The 18599-nt window shown below is 40.0% G+C and overlaps 1 protein-coding gene across 1 annotated transcript in view; it reads right to left on the bottom strand.

The window, feature by feature from the left end:
• The window catches only part of LOC117413823 (myomesin-3-like), a 38564-nt gene that overhangs the window by 3394 nt on the left and 16571 nt on the right, over positions 1 to 18599 (bottom strand). The window contains exons 12-30 of the mRNA XM_034023165.3: positions 15576 to 15775; positions 15170 to 15220; positions 14066 to 14193; positions 13290 to 13473; positions 11036 to 11210; positions 10537 to 10658; positions 9026 to 9213; positions 7890 to 8016; positions 6912 to 7090; positions 6479 to 6593; positions 6217 to 6373; positions 5563 to 5669; positions 5432 to 5476; positions 4738 to 4874; positions 4124 to 4268; positions 3503 to 3562; positions 2157 to 2224; positions 1953 to 2063; positions 1529 to 1616 (exon numbers count right to left, since the gene is read on the bottom strand). Coding sequence (XP_033879056.3) covers positions 1529 to 1616; positions 1953 to 2063; positions 2157 to 2224; positions 3503 to 3562; positions 4124 to 4268; positions 4738 to 4874; positions 5432 to 5476; positions 5563 to 5669; positions 6217 to 6373; positions 6479 to 6593; positions 6912 to 7090; positions 7890 to 8016; positions 9026 to 9213; positions 10537 to 10658; positions 11036 to 11210; positions 13290 to 13473; positions 14066 to 14193; positions 15170 to 15220; positions 15576 to 15775 — 2387 coding nt within the window. The remainder of the gene's footprint in view (positions 1 to 1528; positions 1617 to 1952; positions 2064 to 2156; positions 2225 to 3502; positions 3563 to 4123; positions 4269 to 4737; positions 4875 to 5431; positions 5477 to 5562; positions 5670 to 6216; positions 6374 to 6478; positions 6594 to 6911; positions 7091 to 7889; positions 8017 to 9025; positions 9214 to 10536; positions 10659 to 11035; positions 11211 to 13289; positions 13474 to 14065; positions 14194 to 15169; positions 15221 to 15575; positions 15776 to 18599) is intronic.

Below are 18599 nucleotides of genomic sequence, written 5' to 3' on the forward strand. Positions count from 1 at the left end.
TGATGTGTAAGATTAGATAAAGCTCCATAGAGGCTATTAGAACAAGAGGGACAATTCTCCTTTCCCAAGAGGACTGTTCAATATGAGGGTCCCTGAATTATATTTAACAGTAAGAAGCTTAAAATATAATTGAAATGCTTTACATTTCTCTTACTATTTTATGGCATTTGAAATAATTCCGAGCGGTTCTTTTGCTCCAATTTTGAACTGCCTTTACATGGCTCTGAGCTTGTCTGGAGAATCATTAAGTGCCAGGACTTCCTCATTTGAATCATGTGGCAATGCAACCTTTCAACTCCGCCAGCCGCACCTGCTGTACATGTGGAATAGTTGGGGTTGCAGAGTTGAATGGTCACACTGTCACATGACTTGAACGGAATGAGGGAATCTCTTATGATTCTCCAAACAGATTCAAAGGCAGATTTACAGAAACGATTCAACATTGGGGCAACAGAACCTAGAACCATTCCGAATGACTGCAAACACCATATAATTGTGAGGGACCTATAACAAAGGCATTTACATTACATTAGAAGCTACTGGATCTGTGGAGTTTCAGATCCCAGTCCTACCTTGCATTAGATATGATTAAATACATACAATACAATGAAACCTGGATGTACAGGTCAGATCCCAGGTCATGCCAGCAGTCCTGGCTCATTGACACACAGCACAGCCCTGAAGGACTTCTTGAAAAACACAAGTTGACTGCTTCCTTTTACATCCATTTCATTTTCCCCAAAGTGTTTTCCAGATTCAATTGCCTTGTTTCTGCTAGCATGCCACACATGACAGGGACCAGTCTGTCTTCATTAAACTTGTTGGCACAAAGGGAATGCTATCTGTTTCCAGCACATCACCTTCTTACCAGTGTAGTTTTGTTCCCCATTTGTTTTCTCCCAATCATTACGAAATAAATCACTATCAGTATTATCTGCTAAAGGGTGGATTTAGTCAAGACAAAAATACAGCTTCATGACCAACGAAATTTCTCTATGCAGTGATGCTATTCAGTGAAGGACATGGCATGGACAGGGCACGGACATGCCAACATATGATAAGCCCATAAAAAACATGCAGGTTTTTTTTGGCAAGTTTCCCATGGTTATACTATTCATTTACCATGGTCTGCCTTTTTTTTAAAAAAATATGCTGTACCATACTTCACTGGGCTTTACAATGCTATCATTCAGACTCATTACACTTGGCTATGCTGTGACCTTTTATAAGGGTGACACTCCTAATTCTCTTTAAAGACCCTGGTTTAATGTGCCATCCGATACTAGTCTGTCTTAAGCACAGCACCCCTAACAGCATGGCTGAGTTTTGGCCTTATAGGAAGAGCGCCCCCTATCGAGACTCCAATGCCACTCCATACACAGCCACACTTTATTCTCCTTGGAGATCACCTATCCACATACTGACCAGGCCCAACCTCGCTGAGCTTCTGAGATGGCCTCAATAACCACTAAATACCACTAATGCTGTAATGTGTACACATGGTATGCTTTAACACCTATTCTCTTACCTTCACCCACTAACTCAATGACACTGGTATCTTCTCCTCTTTCATCACACAACACTACTTTGTAAATGCCCTCTTCTTTCTTTGTTACCTGCCGAGAGATAGAGTGATACAAAAAAAAATCACAGTTTTGTTTTTTTTTGTTTCTGTTCAAGGATAAACAAAGATATTTTACCCAGGATACATCAGGGGTAAAAAGTAGAACATCAATTATGAAATAACAATACTATAAAATAATCAACCCCCTACATTTGAGTGGTTTGATGTTGACTTCTTGTATCAAATAGCCTTATATATGTGTGAGTCTTCAGTCGTCCTAAAATATCTATCGGGCAATCATCTCTCCAAGCCTAGCGGTCAAGGATTGCATCGATTGAAAGGACTGGACCGCTTTCTGCATCCCTTGAACTGTAGAAAGGTGTGTTACCTGTGTTACTACTAACGTGCTGATTCCTGTCTGGGGGTTGTACTCAACGCCTGTAACCTCCACTCCATCTTTGAACCATTTCAGACTGGTTTCCTTCTTCATATTGGTGACCTGGGTGCAAATACACAGAGAGAGAATTCAATAACCTCTGGCTGGAAACCTTCAATATTGAATACTGGAAATGACAACCACGTAATAATTTACCTTGCATGAAAAATGAAGTTCACAATCCTCAGTAACTTTCCATGTCAAAAACTCCAGGAAATGTGGACCTTAAACATAAGAAACACATTGGTAATACAAGGGAAAGATAACACCACTGTGCATTGGCATTTCTGTTTCAGTAGAAGCCACTGAAACTAAGGCATTAGTTATCCTAGGGTAGTTGTGTTGGTGTTACTAACACAAGAATCACTTCAAAACCTTCTATAAATAGATCAGAAAGGTTGTGTGAATAGCAAACCATATGAATCAAACAGTGTTATAATGAAGAGTGAGTGAGTGAGTAAGAGCTTTGTGAATAGGACCCATTCAAACATATGTATTATACTGTATATTACAGGTCAAATCGAATCTCTCTTCCATTCACATCCTGTGATAAAAGGATATTATTATTTGTTTATTTAGCAGACTTACAGAGACTAGGTTGTGTGAACTATGCATCAGCTGCAGAATCACTTACAACAATGTCTCACCCAGAGCACAAGGAGCTTAATTGACTTGCTCAAGGTCACACAGTGCGCCAGTGAGCGAGCTGGAATTGAACCAGGGAGCTCCTGGTTACAAGCCCATTTCTTTAACCACCAGACCACACAGCCTCTTTCTGGTACAGTTCGGCTGAACAAACATAACGATTCCATTGACGACATGGTGATGCCAACCTGCTGCAAAGCTGAATTCAGCTGAAGTCAAACTCAGAGCAGAATATACACCTGACTGACTTTTTAAAAATGAAAAACCATGACCTAAAACAAGTGAAGACCAAAGCACTTGCTTAAGAGCTATAACTACAGGATGCTTCAGGTACTTGGAGTTGAGTCTGTCTTGGATCTTATCCACTGGAAAGACTTATCTTCTTATACACCCAATTCTCTCTGTAGTTACGTTTTAATTGTACATAATGTGTGTTTGTTTGATGACATGCTCATTTTAAAGTGCAAATGGCATATTTCCACGTATATGAGAGCAAAACTGTAATCTTTTAAAACATATTTGCACCCTTCCCTAAAGGAGTTTTATTAATTTAAATGTTAAGCTCATTAAGAAATGCTTTGGAAGCTCCACGGGGGACTCCATGTGATGTGTAAGAGCAGGGATTATAGTGATACAAGTAATAAAATATTAAATTGCTAAAGCATTAACTTGTGCTAATATCCAAAGAGAGCTGTAACCAGACTGCTAGCAGCAGAGCTAGACTCACAAGGGGGGCACAGTGTAAAACATTTATTACTGAATGGCACTTTGTACCTTTGCTTTGTTTAACGTCTGTAAATGGAGGTTACCCCACCTGAGACACCCTGCTGGAGTCAATGACCACTAGGTTAACTCACCTGCTTTTCTCTTCCAGTCACGCCTCTTAAACTCAGACTGAGCCAGCGCCTGTTTGAAATCTGCAAAACAGGATTACCACGTGAATGATCACTGCATTTCCCACTCACACTCCCCGTCCTCAAGTATCTCAGCACCTGGTATTTGATTTCATGTTACTGTCACGTTAACCCTTTCAGTCCTGGCGGGACCTCAAGGTCTTACCTTATCTTAGCGCCGCATGTTAGCATATGCCATCGGAAATCACGTTGGAACCTCGCGGGACAATTTATTTTGTCCTGTTATCATGTATACTCAATAATGGGGTTCCTTCTTCAGCTCCACAAAAATAATTCAGGACTGAAAGGGTTAAAGAGCAACTGCGCAACGTGGAACAGTTCTGAAATATGACAGCTTCACAATGCCTTGTTCTTGTGTAGAATAACTTTGTATGTAATTTTCTGTTTCAGTCATCAAATCCTGGTCTCTCTAGGTACAACAGGTACACCAGAGTGTAACTATTAACCTGTCCCCCCTGCAATCTTTACCTAACATATTCAAAAGCATTTTTGGGAAATGTCTAACAGTACTAAAATGCATGTGCAGTATTCTTAAGCAGTGCTCTTGAATGCAATTCCACTTACTGTCATCTATGAGCACAAAGGTGAACTGATTCTTGGCTCGTCCATCTCTGAGCTGTGCTGTGTAGGAGCCTTTATCCACTTCAGAGAAATTGTCAATCAACACTTCCACTATCCCAGTGGCTCTGTCAAAATTGATCTTGTGTGTCTAGAAAAAAGACAGCGTAACTTAAAATGCAAACAAAATTTAATTTGAGCGTCAGGCGCCATAGTTAACAAAGCCTAGCCCCTTCGCTAATAGGCTGCTTTTAATATTTTAATAAGTGTCTTCATTGAAATGAGAGCCAGCCCTTAGTAATCTGCCACTTTGGAGTTTCCTTTTGTTTTGGTTGCAATACACTGCTGTGCACAGGATGGCGCTGCTGCTTACTAATATAAAGACACCTGGCTGATCTAGCCTTTACATAATATGTCTATGGTAAGTAACTAGAACATAAGAGCAGCTCCTGAACCCACAGACGAAGCAGCTGAACACAGACTTAAGCTCTGCGTTTGACTTTAAATAACTCATTTTACCCCCTTATGATTAGTCACCCCCTTGCTGATAATTAAAACAATTCTCAGTTTTCAATGTAGTATTTCTGGGCTGGTCCATTGGTAGTAAAGTGGAAACTCACAGCCGTGCTTGCAATCTCCTTCTTGTTGAAGATTAATTTCAGCTCGGCAGCCGAGCTCAGCTTCTTAACCTGTAACCAGAGGCGGACATCTCCTTTCTCAGACACCTCAACGGCCCAATTAGACTTCAGAGCGATCACTGTCAAGAGGCAGGGAAGTTTCAGTCAAAACAGAATAGTGCATCTGCTAGTATCTTCAACGCAATCTATATTAAAAATCTATATTAATAAAATAAACAGAAAACATTTTTGTTATGAGCTGGTAAAGCTTCATGTCTTGTGGGGATATGGTCTCCCTTATTCCTTGATTATTTCTGCATTACCAGCACAGAACCACCATCCTTTAGGAGCTCCACAGTAAATTTGGTCAAATGTGCCTCTCCCAGAAAAACAACCTTTCAAGTACTTCTATAGCATTGTAATGTTGTCATGACTTCAGTTACAACGTAATATATTTATTATGTAATTTGTGTAAGCGTAAGTCAGCATTCACTTTACAGACTAGATATTAGGATTTAAATAAAACTACAAAAAAACAAAAAGCACATTCTTTCTTTTAAACGCTGTATTTTCCTTAGATGAAAAGATAAGATCTAGACTCATCAGGGCCTCCAAACCCCACCTTGAGAACAAAAAACAGAACAAAAAAAAACCCAGAGCAGAATGAGCAAAAACGTATTACAAAATAGAAACTTACACGGGTTTCGGATTTCCCAGCTGAGCTCCAGCAATGTTTCCAGCTCTGAAAAAAAAACAGAAAGAATTTCTCAAGCCCAGAATAGAGTTGATGTAAATCTCCATCTACTCCAATGCGTTTCCATTGGTTACCTTTATCTGTAAAAGTGTAACTTGAGGAGATGTCATCAATATCGCTCATGGCCACAGTATACAGACCAAGGTCCTGTTCTGATGGATTGGTTAAGATAAGTCTGGACCTGAAATTCAATTAACAGAGCTTTTTAGGTTCAACATTATTGGACAAATTAAAAAAAGGGGCTGGACAAAAAATTTGAGACACCTGCCATAACACTATCGATATGGTGCAGAGCCGCTGCGTTGACGCAGTATGACGTGTTTACTTTTATCTGAAGGGTTATGAGATAATTCCTCAATGATTATGGCCCTAATTCCTTCTGGAAAGCTTTCCTCGACCCATACTAAATGCTCTGGGAGACTTTGAATAGCACCTGCTCAGTAGAAGATATTATTTCAATTGAATGGGGTGCTGAAAAGCAATTTCATAACCCTGGAGCATTTGCTTCAGACACTGCGTGTTCTTTGTGTAAAATAATCATCTGCCAGCCGAGAGCCTAGTAAAATGAGTGCTATATTAAACTCTCTGTGAACGAAACTAATTTGCAACATCACAAAATAATCAGTCATGTACTACTACACCTCCCAATGTTTCTTGATGTCCAACCCCCTATATGCAAGTAAAGTATATAAATATTAAATCAACCACAGTCATTCTCCCTACAATACCTGTCATCTTTTGATTCAATCCTGATCCTCCCCTGATCTATGGCTTTGCTGTAGTTCTTGGTCCAGAGGAACTCGGAAGACTCATTCCACTCTGGAGTCTGGAATTCCAGGAATATGAACCCGTCCTCATCCACACCGATTTCAACATCCTTCATGCCTGGTTAAAGACACACAGGAAAGTGACAAAGGCTTTCGGAGCTGTAGAAAAAGCTAGCTTTTAAGTGGCATTATTTTTTGAAATGTTTGATACTGGAGACAGTACCTGGCTTGGTTTCAGCCTTCACCTCTTCCGATGGCAGAGAGGGTTCACCAACTCCTGCAGCATTTACAGCAAACACTCGAAACATGTAGCTTCTACCAGCTTCCAGTCCAGGAACCTGTAACATATTTCAATAGGTATGTCAGTAGCATACACCCCAGCCACAGCTCAATTAGTGCTATCAGTATCACGAAAAAGCTTTAAGTTTGAAATACTGACAGAAGATGCCTTCATAATTACTATCATTACCTTCTGCTAATGAATACCTTTACCAAGTTTCCTCATAATTGAAACAGTGCTTTAGAGATATATACACCTGTATATATATATATATAAAAATGTAAGAATGACTCCGCCTCCATCAACGGGATTCATATAGAGTTCACAGAGAACATCTGTCAATTTCCTGGAAATCATGGCTGTTCAGAAATCTGACCTTCAAGAAGGTATTCGATGTCGGCTCCTCTGTCACTGCTTTCCATTCGTCTGATCCCACTTCACAAATATCTACCAGGTATCCAGTGACTGGGCTCTGGCCTGTGTAGACTGGGGGCTCCCAGAGAAGCACCAGGGACTTCCTCCGAACCTCTCTGTACAGCAGTTCATAGGGGGGGCCTAGACACCAGGGCAACACAGCCGTTCAGAGCATCGTTAATGCTTTAATACAGCTTCATTCAAAGCTGAAGCCCACAAATTTTGCCACTACACTACAAGTTTGAGTAAAGTACTCTCTCCATTCACTTCCTGTGTTACCGGTAATAGCAGCCCACACAGCCTCTTGTGGACAGCCTTTATATGCATGGATATACAGATGGGGGGACCTATTATAATGCAACACAGGAAGTTATAGTGTTGCTATAATGTCAATGGGAATCACCTGCGTCAAAGTGAATATAAAGTCTAGAAAACAAAAAGATCTATAGAAAAACCATCAATGACTTGGAATCATGGTAAAAGAACAGCAAAGCACATATGAAAGCATGGTAAAGCACAGGTAAGTTTGGAAAGCATGGTAAAGACAAAAAAAAAAATCCTGGTGAACACAATAAAGTCTAGGATATAGCCCAGTTACAAACATTATGGACACATTCTATCATCATATAGTTCTTATGATATTCAGTAGTCTAAATGTCTCCTTTCCAATACCCTTGTGTCTAAATAAGCCCTTTTCCGGAGCATTCATGCTAGGGGGTTTGATGCTATTATTTTAAATCAAGATTGATTCAGGACTTTATCATATTACAGTCAGGCCATTCTAGGACAGTACTTCCTTTTGGAGCAAAAAGAGTGTTGAAATGATTCCTTATAGCATATCACAATATTCGTATACTACTGGATTACAGTATTCGGATGTATTAGCAGTACTATGTTTCTTTCCCACACGGTGACCCTGATATACACTCTGTGTTATTACCAGGCTCAGGCATGGTCCACTCTTTACACAAGAACGGATCGCTGGGCTCTGAAGCCTTTCCCACTCCCACACAGTTCATTGCAGTAGCCTGGAACTGGTACAGATGATCTTCTTTCAGGTTTCCAACCTTGAAAAAAGAGGTGCAAATGGTCATACAGACGTTAAAAACGTACCTGTCTGTGTAAGTGAGCTCTCAATTCAGCTGTGGATTCACATGTTTTGAAGTTGTTGAGAATAGTGCTTTTTTATTTAGAATGTTATTACACTCCCCAATTTAGAATGTTAAATTATGTACAAAGGCCAGCCCTGCAGGAGAGTCTGCAGGAGCAGAACAGGCCTATTATAAAAAACTATCCTGTATTTGTGAACTAGTTGTTGTGTTTGCAAATGGCCACTAGAGGGAACCAGTTCCTTACAGAATCAGTCTTGTAAGTGCAGATAAATTCTAATTTATTTCCAGATAAATACAAAAAACAAACAAACATCCATTTCAGTTGAAGCCATTTTCTAATGAAGGTTGATGGGGTTATTCCTTCTAAATGGAAATAAAATGCACACACTATTAATCTGCATTTACTTTAGAAGCAGCAACAGAAAAGCATTCAATTCAGGAAGTTTGGAAAGCGATATACTTTTCCTTATTTAAATAATGTTGAATTTAAAAAAAAAAGTCAGCTAATTTCAATGTCCTTAGGGAATGGCTTTGCTGAGTAAGAAGCTGATGAAGTTCCGGTCTCTTACAGCACGGGGCAGTGTATGCAATAGAATGCTACACTACAGGCATATCTTTGAACATAGAATTACTGAAGGCAAAAAAACAAGCAAAATTGAAATAAAAGAAACATTTTTTAAAGGAAAATCACTTTACAGAAATGAGCCTGCAACAACAATCCTGCTACAACAAGCCTGCTTACCAGTAAATTGAATACTACTACTACTACTACTACTACTAGAGAACATATTGCACCCATAGAATTGTTTCTACAAATACTGGCCACAAAAAAGGAAACACATGCATTATGTAGCACAAACTTTGTTTACAACATGGAAAGTAGTTTCAGTCACAATGGGCAAGTCAGCAATGGCTTCGTATTGCACTGTACTTCCGTGTATTGCATTGCAGCCTGTCATATTACCTTGAAGACTTGTGTTGCAATGGGTTTAACATTGACTTCATGCCAAACTGACTCTGATACATCCACCTGGTCCAAGAAGTAGCCTTGGATTACATCCCCGCCGTTCCACTTGGGAGCTCTCCAGCCAATCACCATCTCACTCTTCCCACAGCTCAGCAGAGCAATGCTAGATGGAGTGGAGGGGGCAGCTGAGGGGGAGAAGGGTTTAGAAGGAGAGCATCTGAACAGCATTCCATTATTCACTGCCGACAGAACCTTTATTCAAACCCATCATGGTTAGTTTAAAATGTGTTCAATGTTAGTCGCTGAGCCTGTTTTAGACAATATGGGATGCACTTCAAATACAGATAGGGAACTGTTATATTCCTGTTAGGAATGCATGGAGAAAACATGCCCCAATGATTTTGCCTCCCTAACCTGCAGAATCCCCATTGAAGATGGGCAACTTTGCCCAGCCAGTATTTGTACCTGCGCTCCCCTGACTGTATGACTCACCCCGCACACCACAACCAACCAGATGCCACAACTAACATGACTTTCATTATCAATGTTGAAATAAAAAAAAACAAAAAAAACTGCAGTCGATTAGCATGTTGGCTTTTTGTTTGTTTGTTTGTTTGTTTGTTTGTACAGCCTGGTATTTGCAATTCTATTTGACTTGAAATTCTAATGCACCGGAAGGGGTCATAAGCGTCTGCTTTAACAGCTGCTATTAGCTAGAAATTAACATTAGAAATGTGCACATGTGTGGAAGACAGAGGGAGAGAGAGACAGAGGGAGAATCTGAGTTTCACTTTGCTTTTCACTGCTTCCCTCAGTAGGTGTATCCCAGTGGAAAAATTGAATCTTCAAACCATCTTCAATGGCAATGCAGTGGCACTGCAATGGCGACACATTGGTTCTGTAACAAAGGGGCAATGGCAGCTACAATGAAACGAGACATTGGTGCAATGGTACCGCTGTGCAGGTAACATTTCCATACCAATATTATCACAACTGTAAGCATCAATGAACACTGGTAATCCATTACGGTACTATAGCAGTATACCTCTATCACTGTGGAACAATATCCGGACAACTGTAATATGTGTTCCAAATCCATTGTGTTGCCATTGCTGGTAATACTGTGGTCAGCTAATGTGAGCTATTGTATAGAAAGACCACAGTAAAGCAAGGAGGCTAGGCTTGAATCAACAACTTTGCAGCCTTGCAATTGTCCTTCCCCATGTACAAAAGGATAATCCCTTAGATGAGTATTTTTAGAGCTTTTATTCCATTACCTCATCTCACCAGCAGGGGTCAGTGCCTGTAACACTGCCAATATTACACTGCAGCGCCCCCTATCAGTCAGGGTGATGGTCCTGAAATTAAGTTTCCCCATCAGCCAGGTTGTATTGCTCTGCAGTGAATGGCTTTCCCACAGCACAGCCTTTGTGTATGAGTCTATTACCTAATGCACATGTGTGTTTGTGGATGGCATTCCTATAAATCTCCCAGTTTTCTCCACTTACAGATAGCAGTTTTCACTACGAGGGGTGCCGACTCTTCCGAGTAATCACTGATCCCGGCTGCGCTCACTGACTTTATCCGGAACACATACTTCTTTCTAGCCACCAGGCCGTGAACTATAAATCTGGGGAAAGAGAAAATGCCATCTTCTGGTGGTGTGTTTATTTTTTTGACAGTGATGAATAATTTAATTCAGCCTGTTTGTTTTATTGTAACCTCACTGCTGTGGCAGGCTTCTTGGTAAAGAAGCAGCTGCCATGCATTTCAAATGGCAGAGCTTTGAAACATACACAGGTTTAAAAAAGAAATCAGAGCGCACACTTTTGTGTAAATGGGCTGTCCCATCACATGATGGATGAAATCCATCCTAGAATAGATAGAAGTGGTATCTCCCTGTTGAAATAGATATACAGAGCTAAGTGCTTGGTTGCTTCCCTTGGCCACACTGAATCGGTGCTCTCCGTGCTGCCCATGGTAGGCAGGTCAAAGGGGCTCGCTTACCTTGTGGAGGTTACTGGCTTGTTGTTGACAGTCATCCAGTTGTCTGTCCCGACCTCACAGCAGTAAATGTAATAGCCAATAATATCCCGAACGTCCTTTGGGCTCTTCCACTGCAGGACCACGGAGGTGTTTGTGTTCCTGGTGGACACAACCCCATGTGGAGGAGGGGGCACCACTGTAACACAGCAGCAAGCAGAGGCAAGGGGTTTTAGAAACTGATCCCCTTAAAACGAGGGTTTCAAATACAGCACCATGATTTTCAAATGTAACACACCTTGTGTGATACACAGCTCTTGTACGTGCACAAATGCTTTACATAAATGCAACCTTTTTCTTCTTCAGTGCTACTGTGTGAACTATAGCTTGATCCAAGGAACGTAATTCTCAGAATTCAGCTGTTTAATTTAATATAAAACATATATTGGTTTCCATATGCTTGTTATACAAACAGAATATTTCATGAATGTTCATGGGATGCTGTGGTTATTTCACTCACAAGGATGGACATAGACAACCCACTCACCCCCTTCAGGCTTCATTGGTTATCCAGCCAACCTCATTCATAAAACAACCACAGTACTCCTACAGCATTGACAGTGTATCCTCTATATTTTTAAGGATTATATTTGATAACATTTACTGTGGGGTTCTAACTAGTAATTTTGGTGTTTGGACTCCACAACACCATCTAAAAAAAATAAAACCTTTGAGAAACAACAGTGCTTTGCATACAGCCTTGGCAAGATGGTTCCTATTTACAACAGCGCTGCAAGATTTATTCTCAATGCAAATTAAAACCAGCATTACTGTACTCTCTATACAAATCTAGGTTGGTTCAGTCTGGAGACTTGAAAGCTGGTTTACTTTAAATGTTTCCAGTTTATCTTATATCTCTATTGCAAACTTGCGATTGTATTTTACTTAGATCTAATCAAGATCTTACCTTTAAAATCCCTAAAATAAGAACCAACGTCAGTCAACATGCTTTTGTATATCAGGTTTGAACTGTTTGCCTTCACAATCCCTATTGAAATGCCTCAAGAATACATATTTTAAATGATTGCAATTACTGATTAGTGATTATTTGAATGGTTATCATAGGTTGTCTCTTTTGTACTTGTAACGATTGTTTTTTTAAAATAAAAATGTTACCCTCGTTTTTCTTCCCAGTTTAGAACGGGCAATTACATTCCCTCACCGTAGTAACTTCCCACACAGGAGGTCGACAGTGGACGGCAAGCTACTGGCCTCTAGAGGACAAAGGCTAGCCCTGCAAGTCTGTTCAAGATCACCAGGCGCCTGTCCAGTAGGGGGTTCTGTAGCATAGTAAAGTGACACAGCCTCTGCTGAATTTACACCCCCTGTCAGATCCTGAGCCAAGATTGAGTACTCTTTTGTTTGTTGCATTTTAAACAAGTACCACTTTTCTTGCCTTGAAATGAGACACATACTCAAAGGTTCTAACATAGTTAAATAAATAAACAAAAAAACATCTGTGAGCTTGATCCTGCGGTGCTCTAAGTGGACATAGTCCTACAGTGCCATTTTCCGTGAGAGCTGTGTACCTTTGGGAAGCCCTATTTCCACAGCTGAACCACTTCAGCAACAAGTCTGAATTCACATCCACAGATTTAAAGGTTAATTAATATCTGGAAAGGAATTAAATAAGTACATCTCACGAGGGGAAACCATCCAGGTGCACTTTAATTAAACATTGCTGCCAACTCTAATTTGTTTTTCTTCGTTCACCTAATTATTTTTTCAGGGATCTGGATAATCGGCAGTTTTCAATTGATCTCACTCCCTCTCCCCTGCCAACACTGACCACTGATGTTAAACCTTAGCCCAGTCCAATTAAAGATTTCTTGCCAGTCATTTGGGGATTCCATTCAGTTCAGAGTTTTAGTTTCCAAGAAATTAACCAAACGGGCAGACCATATTTGTGTGACAAAAATTAAATAGACCAATTGATAAATACAGAAAAATACTATGGCTGCATGGCTGATAGATAGATAGATAGATAGATAGATAGATAGATAGATAGATAGATAGATAGATAGATAGACCTGCAAGCATGATTGAGCAACATAACATAAAATGGAGCAACAGAACTCGGAAGCAGACAGAATGACGGCAAACACCCTAAGGAGGCAAAGAAGAGTTAAAGAATTAAATGGCATTTCAAGCTATATGTACTTTTACATTTATTTTATTTTTTAAGCATAGGGTTTCTGTGGTTGAGATGAATATTTACCAACAGTTTCTCTCAGTGAGGCGGCTTCACTGGGAAGAGACGGTTCGCTCACTCCATACTTATTGACAGCACGGACTCGGAAGCAGTAGGATTTTCCTTTGGTGAGGTTGAAAACCGGGAATCTGGGGGAGTGCACTGGGATCTCCAAGTTAGCCCTCTGCCAGCTGTTACTGTCAGCTACAGACTGAAGAAAAGAAACTAGCCAATCTGTGTGTCACTTAACAATAGTATCATGAGTAAAACAGTTAGTAGGGGTATCAGCTCTTCACAAAATACAACTGGAAACACAATATCATAATTCCATCGAGAAATAATATCTAAAAAAAACCAAAAATACCTCAGATTTTGTCATTAGATTCCGTAATTTATCAGAAAACAAATGCAATCGGAGGAGCTTTAGTCAGGCAGCATGCAAGTGTTCTTGGTGGCTAGCGACATGAGGCTCTAAATAGGGCTCAAGACCGATTAACCTTAATGCTTAATTGAGACTCACAAAATTAAAGCCAAGTTGATTAATGGCTGTATCTGTAATTCTAAGCCATTTGTCCACATCCTGCATTAGGCAGGATTTAGCAATAGGGGGGCGCACAGAACACTTCCTGTCCCAATCATGAACTCTCCATAAACTTCTATAGCTGTGCCCATCTTCCTCTTGAAACAGCTCAACGTCACAAGTTGTGTTCGTTACACCAGCTTAGCGCCACCAACCCCTAAATTAACCAACATTTTCACAGCTAGAATGAGCTCATAGAACGATGGTTTCCAGGGTGTATCACCTTTTCTATGTAGTAGGTCAGAGGCTCCCGGCCCCTGGGGTCTGGCTCAGTCCAGCTCAGGACAACACAGGCCCCGCTGACCTCACTGACATGGGCATCGGTAGGAGGCAGGGGGATCAGGATGTCTCCTGGAAATAAAACACGAGACAACACAAGGTGATTGTGTCTTATACCAGAGCACTGAATAACTCTTACAGTCAGTATGAAAACAAATCAGTAAAACATATAATGTAGTCTATTTCCTTAAAAAACTCTACTTCCCAGCAAGCCCTTGGAAACCACTATTCTCCAATCCCCTGCTTGTTGTTGCCCCTAACGGTGCCCCTAACGACTGCTGCCCCTAACGACTGACAATCCTGGATTACAATTCCGATGGTGCGCAACTGGCTTTGGGAATAAAAGATGTGAAAAGTTAACAAATACAATTTTTTTTCTCGCTTTAAAAAACCTTGAATTTGAGGTCCTTAGTTACAGTTTTGTTTAGTAAATTATTGTGAAATCAAAAAACCCATAAAACTCAGTAGAGGTTTTGAATGGATTGAAGGCCACCCAATATTCTTCAACCTCCACTTCCACTGAGCTAATCTCCTACAATCCCGCTCTTCACTGAGATAATCTCCCCCAATCCGGCTCAGCTCTGAGATAATCTCCCACAATCCCGCTCAACACTGAGATGATCTCCCACAATCCCGCTCTTCTTATTTTACATTCATGACTGCCAGAAACACTTCCAGAAAGCTCTGTCCCATGTTCCTGGCAGCCACTGTATAAATAAACGGTAGCACTTCTGTGCAAAGGGCCTTGTAAACAATTACATGTTAATGCATTATGGTCATTTCCTGGTAAATATACCTTTTTCCAGCAGCAGTTATCGTGTAAGAGAAGAAAACATTTGTAGTTACTCAGTTATTACCATGTTATTACATTGTTATCTACACCTTATAATCTAAAGTGCAACTGAATAGACTCCACATGTCCTTGTTCGATTGTAAAGACAGTATTCATAAAACCTACATAATGTTTCAAAATCTAAAATGCTATATATTGTGCCAAACATATAACAAGGTATATAACTATACAGAAAATAAAAAAAATGCAAATTACCTTCAAGTTGGTCTTTAGTAATAACTATCTTGCCTTTTTCCAGCTGTATCACTGTAAAAAACCAAAACAAAAAACCCAGAAAGAGTTATAGAGACAGTAATGCACAACAACTAGCTTTCCAGGGAGCATATAAAACACATTGTATCAAAAAAACAGACTATGGGGGCAGATTCTCAAGGCTATTTATTCCAAATTGTTTTTAGCAATTTTTCTAAAAGGAACTTTTTAAAATAAATAGGAAACAAGATAAGACTACTTACAAGATGCTAAAGTAAATATCTAAGTGCAACATGGTGCCGGCTCTCACTATAACATTGACAGGTTGGTTTATCTAGCCTGTGTTACAGTGAGAGATTAAGTGAAGAGCTACTCCAGAACTCCAGTATTGGAGTAATTGCAATAATACCCATCACTCTTTCAGCCTCAGATGGGTCCACCATAGTCACAGCTTCAGTCTTCTTGGAAGGCCGCCCGACCCCAGCTTTGTTGACGGCTCGCACTCTGAACTGATAGATCCCGCCCTCACGCAGGCCCACCACAGGGAAACGACAGAGCTTGTGGGGGGCGTCATTGCACTGCACCCACTGCCCGGAGCCTATATCCAACCTGTTCACACACAGAGAGAGGGGGACAGGCTTAAATATACATCCAAGGGTTTATTGTATTGAACCAAATAAATAATAACGATAATTAAATGTCACTGTGACAGGGCCTTGTTTTTAAGTAACTTCAATTTAATTGGATTTGTATTGCATGAGAGTCGCTGTTATTTACTTCATCCTAATATTGGACTCTGCTTTCGTCAAGATAAAATGAGATGGTAGTGGTGGGGACCAACCAAGACGTAGTTTCACTGTCATATATGAGCCTTCAGCGGTTTTCCTACACCAGGTAACGTGGATTTCCTATTGGCCTGGTGTGGATGGCTGAAGTATAATGCTGGCTCCAGGGAGCAGGCTATTTCAAATTTGAGTTCCTTTTTTTCATTTCCTTAATTCTTTTATGGTGTTTGCTATCATTCTGAGTGTTTCGGTTGCTCCTACGGTGAGTTATCATTTCTCTCTAAATCTGTCTCACTTTACATGTGGAGCATGCGGAGATGTCCAAGTTGAAAGGTTATCACAAAATGTGAGTGGGATGAGGCGGATCATTCAGCCCCAGCACTTAGTATACTCCAGACCACCTCAATGCCAGGTAATGGCAGATTTAGAGAAAAATAATTGTAATATTGAAGCAACATTCAAATGCAAACACTATAACACAGTAAGCTTTTAAAATAACATCTGACGCTATCTGCTCTTTAATGTTCAGCTTGTCGGGGGGCTCCCTAGTTAAGATCTTCTCTCTACGTTAGCAGGTAGTCTGGAAAAGAGCAAGTTTGGGTGCTGTTTCACAGAGAAAGCCCAGAAAGTGAGCAACATCTGCAGCTGCTCTACGGAGTGCTGAACTGGGCAGGTGACTCATACAGAATACCGCTTCCAGCTCCCAGGATGGGGCCTGATTTCTGGAGAAACTGACTGCAGGGCATTTTGTTGGGTAGTTTATTTTTGATTACTGGAATCTGTTATATCGTGAGACTGCAAAATATACACTGCAGATAATGGTCTAAATCTCACCTGCTGTTGTGGATTAAAGACGTATCTTTCCACTTTTTAATGTATGTAGTGGTGTTACAAACATGATTAACCCTACAGTGCAAGTTGTGTACCTTTTTAAATCACTCGTAAATATTTATTTGAAATCTGACCAGGGTTGAATACTGTAATGCATTGCACATTCGAGTTCAATAATCATCATAGCTAATAAATAGCTTTATTGATTGATAAGAGCATCCCTGCAATATGGTTATTGGAATCAAGTCAGGAATAAAAACAGGATCAAGAACAGGCTAAAGGGCCACCAGAAAACGATGTTCACCAAAATAAATATCTATTTTAATTATCTTTGAACTTACAGTAATAGTAGATCAAAATTAAAGAACTGAAGTAAAAAAAATAGCCGACGGGTGACATTGACAGTGATATTAAGTGTGTTTGACCGTCTTGGAATAGTTTTAAAAAGTGTGCTTTTGATTACCTTACACCTTGTGCTATTGTACCATGGTGACACAAAGACAATACTGCACTTTGTGGACAGGGACTTACTTCAATTTGTCTTTCAATGAAACATGTTTAATACCCCCTTTAACCGCCAAGACACAAATCACTTTATTTTCCACCAATGTGGATCAGCGGTGTGACATTTTTTTTTATTTAAACTGGGTTAAATGAGGCTGGGAGTATCTAGGGCACAATGCCAGCTGCAGAAAGCCTTCCCATTTCTCCGATGATTCTTATTAAGTCTGTCACTTTCTGTTGGATATCAATGCATTTTGTATACCTTTGGCAATATTCCATGCAGAGTCCATTGAATGGAGATTCATAACCATTCACAGACACCTTCAATCGCGTTAATAGTCTCTATTCTATTAGATACACTCTGTGGCACGGGATGAAGGCATTTTAAAATGGTATGTCTAGATAATAAAGTAAGGCAAACATGATTTATAGCAGAATTTCATAATTACAAATTACTGTTTTTAATTTACCGGTATTTCTTTTTTTTTTAAGAATTGAAATGTTGAACAGGCAGGTACCAAAATAAATACAGAATGTGCAATTTAACTTGCTAACTTGCAGTATTGTGAAACACAGGCGCAGACTCTGTGGGTGCTCTGCACCCAAGAGATATAATAAGCAGGTGCTCAGCACTCACCCCATGGCGGTTTTTGTTTTGTGTGATAAAGGTGATTAATGATCTGTCATGTTAAAAACCTTGCCCTGAAATCAAACTTTTAAAAAATGGCTAAAGATCCAGCATAGCACAAATACATTTCTCAGTCCATACCGGTATAGGGTAAGAAAGCAATACATCTTCAGAACCAAAACTTGACCCGTGTAATGTCAGAAAGTGGTCACATTTTGATACAGGTGCAATCAATTGCTATAGTCATTAGGTTTGTAGGAAAATGTTAAGCAAATGCTAAAGTTAATTATACTTTTTTTTTTTTTTTTTGCAAACTTAAACTGGAAACAAAATGTTTACAAAAAACAAGACAAAATGAGAAGTCACTGCAATGTTGCACAAGTAAACAAATTTACAAGACCCAGTGTATTGCATATGATAAATATTTGCATACTATTTTCTTAATGGTGGAAAAAGACCGAAAAAACAACATAACGTACCGGATCTGAATGGGTGTTTCCCTGCTTTCTTAGCGGAAGTTGTTTAGGCATGCTCGAGCAAGCGCAGTTACCTCAAAATAACACTACATCGGTACCGTTCTGTCAAACTGTAGTGTGGACGCTTCACAGTCAGAACTACTGTAGCTGTTCAAAAGCAAAACGATAGAGTCGAGCAAATGATGGAGTTTTATGTGAATTACTTTGAT

This window comes from Acipenser ruthenus, chromosome 25 (genome assembly GCF_902713425.1).
Source record: "Acipenser ruthenus chromosome 25, fAciRut3.2 maternal haplotype, whole genome shotgun sequence".
Taxonomy (NCBI): Eukaryota; Metazoa; Chordata; class Actinopteri; order Acipenseriformes; family Acipenseridae; genus Acipenser; species Acipenser ruthenus.